This window comes from Sinocyclocheilus anshuiensis, unplaced genomic scaffold (assembly GCF_001515605.1).
Source record: "Sinocyclocheilus anshuiensis isolate Anshui unplaced genomic scaffold, SAMN03320099.WGS_v1.1 scaffold612, whole genome shotgun sequence".
NCBI classification, from domain to species: Eukaryota; Metazoa; Chordata; class Actinopteri; order Cypriniformes; family Cyprinidae; genus Sinocyclocheilus; species Sinocyclocheilus anshuiensis.
Genome location: NW_015554098.1, coordinates 215,221 through 217,594, shown reverse-complemented (window position 1 = coordinate 217,594; position 2,374 = coordinate 215,221). Strand labels below are relative to the sequence as shown.

The 2,374-nt window shown below is 36.4% G+C and overlaps 1 protein-coding gene across 1 annotated transcript in view; it reads left to right on the top strand.

Annotated features, from left to right (window-relative positions):
- dgke (diacylglycerol kinase, epsilon) overlaps positions 1–2,374 on the top strand; it is a 12,831-nt gene that overhangs the window by 4,784 nt on the left and 5,673 nt on the right. Inside the window, exon 8 of the mRNA XM_016461807.1 lies at positions 692–763. Coding sequence (XP_016317293.1) covers positions 692–763 — 72 coding nt within the window. The remainder of the gene's footprint in view (positions 1–691; positions 764–2,374) is intronic.

Sequence of the window (2,374 nt, the reverse complement as noted above, 5' to 3'; positions counted from 1 at the left end):
TCCTTTTCAAATCTGCAGTAAAACACATTCAGATCGTCAGCCAGTTGTTGATTCTCCGCAAGCTGTGGGGGTGGTGTCTTGTACATGGTGAAGATAAGCTGCATATTTCAATGTAAAAACATTTATATCTGTAAAACCATCTAATTTCCTTTATTTGACTTAAGTTTGCTTACAGTATACTTGTTTCAAAATAATTTCTTCAGTGTAAAGACTGTATATAACTGAGAAAATGTCATGACTCTGGAGTTGATTTATACATCCACAATTATAAAAAGGACCCTTTTTATATGAAATGTCTTTAACTACTATGTACTAGCTTTTAAATCATTTTTTTTGATACAGTGCACTTATTGTGTACATAAATGTACATCTTGTTTTTTAATTAATTTCTTTAGATACATCTATACACTGTTGACCCTAACCCTGCCCCTTAACCCATCCTTAAACCTAACCATACCACACTAAACCTGCCCTAACTATGTCTCACCTCAGTTTGCAGCTATAAAACATGCAATAAAACATGAATGCAGTAAGTTCACTGTACCTATAAAAACTTATCTATCGACTACTAGTAGGACTATTACACAACTTTTCCTGTATCAACACACTGCTAGGTTCCCCCTTTTCATTAAAAACAGAAGTGTTTTGTAAATTCATGACTGACAGTGCTGACAATTTTCTTTTCTCACAGGCAGTGTACTTCTTCTATGGTACCAAAGATTGTTTAGTGCAAGAATGTAAAGATCTGGATAAGAGGATTGAGGTAAACATTTTAATTTGCTTACTGAGACAAGTGATTCAAGGGAAAAGTGTTTTCTAATTGTTTCCTTTGTTGTTGTTGGCGTCATATGATTAGCGCGTTCTCTGGAAGCCTTAGCATTGACAGGAACTTCCTGCTTCATTGCTGTGGTGTCTCAGTTATGATATGATGAAATACTAAAGCCTGGAATACACTACATGGCTTTTAAAATCGCAACAAATTTTAAAACGCAGTCATAGAGGAAAACTGGCCATCATACACTAAACGCCTGAGGATCAATGGATGGAATCATAGTCTGAAGCTAAAAAAATGGGAGTCTGTGATCATCACACACTATGTGATTTTCAATGAAATCTGTGAACTCAAATCTGTGGACTGGCTCTGACTTTCGACAACTAGCATCAACTTGGTTGGACTGTAAATCATGGGAAAATCGGGGCAAAAATTGTGTAGTGTATTCTAGCCTTAAGAATCTATTGCTGCATCCCAATTCACATACTATCCATCCTAAATAACATTCAAAATTAGAATTAGTGTGTCCCAAATCGTGGTTTGTTAAAATGAGTATCCTAAAGGTACCTGGATGGTTTACTATTTCTGGTGGAAATTTAAAGTCCAGATCCGTGCACGCTCTTAACAGCTAATCCCATGGGCTAATACCCACGACCCATTGCGTGTTGGATGAGGATTAGACTAGAATTACAAACGTGAATTAAAAGTGTTAAAAAACTACAGACATGGCGGATATGCGAGGCCGATGGACAAGTAGAGTAAGGTGACCTGTTGAAAAAATATTTATTTCATGCTATCTGCGTTATATTCCATCTGCAACAACATTGAGATCTTTTATAAAGATACATTTAGTCATTCATTTTTAAATGCAGTATTATGCAAACACATGGGGAGAGTTGAAAGATCATTTCTCTCCAATACCATAGGAAATTGAATTAAACGAAATGTGGGTGATGTTAACGGTGAGAAGATGATTGACAGGCAGTTTAAATGGTGATAGGGTGGCAACAGAGTGCTCTGTTAAAGACATAATTATGACAAAGTAGTATGTCCCAAAGCTTGCCTATTCTGCTAAACACTCAAAAGTATGTACTTTTTCTTCACAAAAAGAGTACATACTTTTAGGGCATAGTATAAGGAGGCGAATAGGGACACAGCATATCTCTAACAAACGGCTTCAAGCAACAGCTCTGTATTGTTACTTTTGGTTACAGATTCCTGGTGCTTTTGAGAGAACAAGTTATGCTTTCTTAAAAGCTGCGTTGTAATTTCTGAACCGCTAGCAGCACCAAATGGAATTGCAAACATGATTACTTTTTCTAAACAGGTTTCCCAAATATTGCCTTATCTACCATTGTTCATACAAACAGTTAGACCCAATTCAAATGCCATGTGACAGAAGCTGACATCTGCAGACCCAGCAGTGTTGAAAGCCCTGCAGTGTTTAACATTTTTTGTGCATAAACCTGAAATAGGAAAAAAGTATTTTAATGCTATGAAGCTTAAAGGGGTCATATGATGCGATTTCAAGTTTTCCTTTCTCTTTGGAGTGTTACAAGCTGATTGTGCATAGATAAGATCCCTGAAGTTGCAAAGACTAAA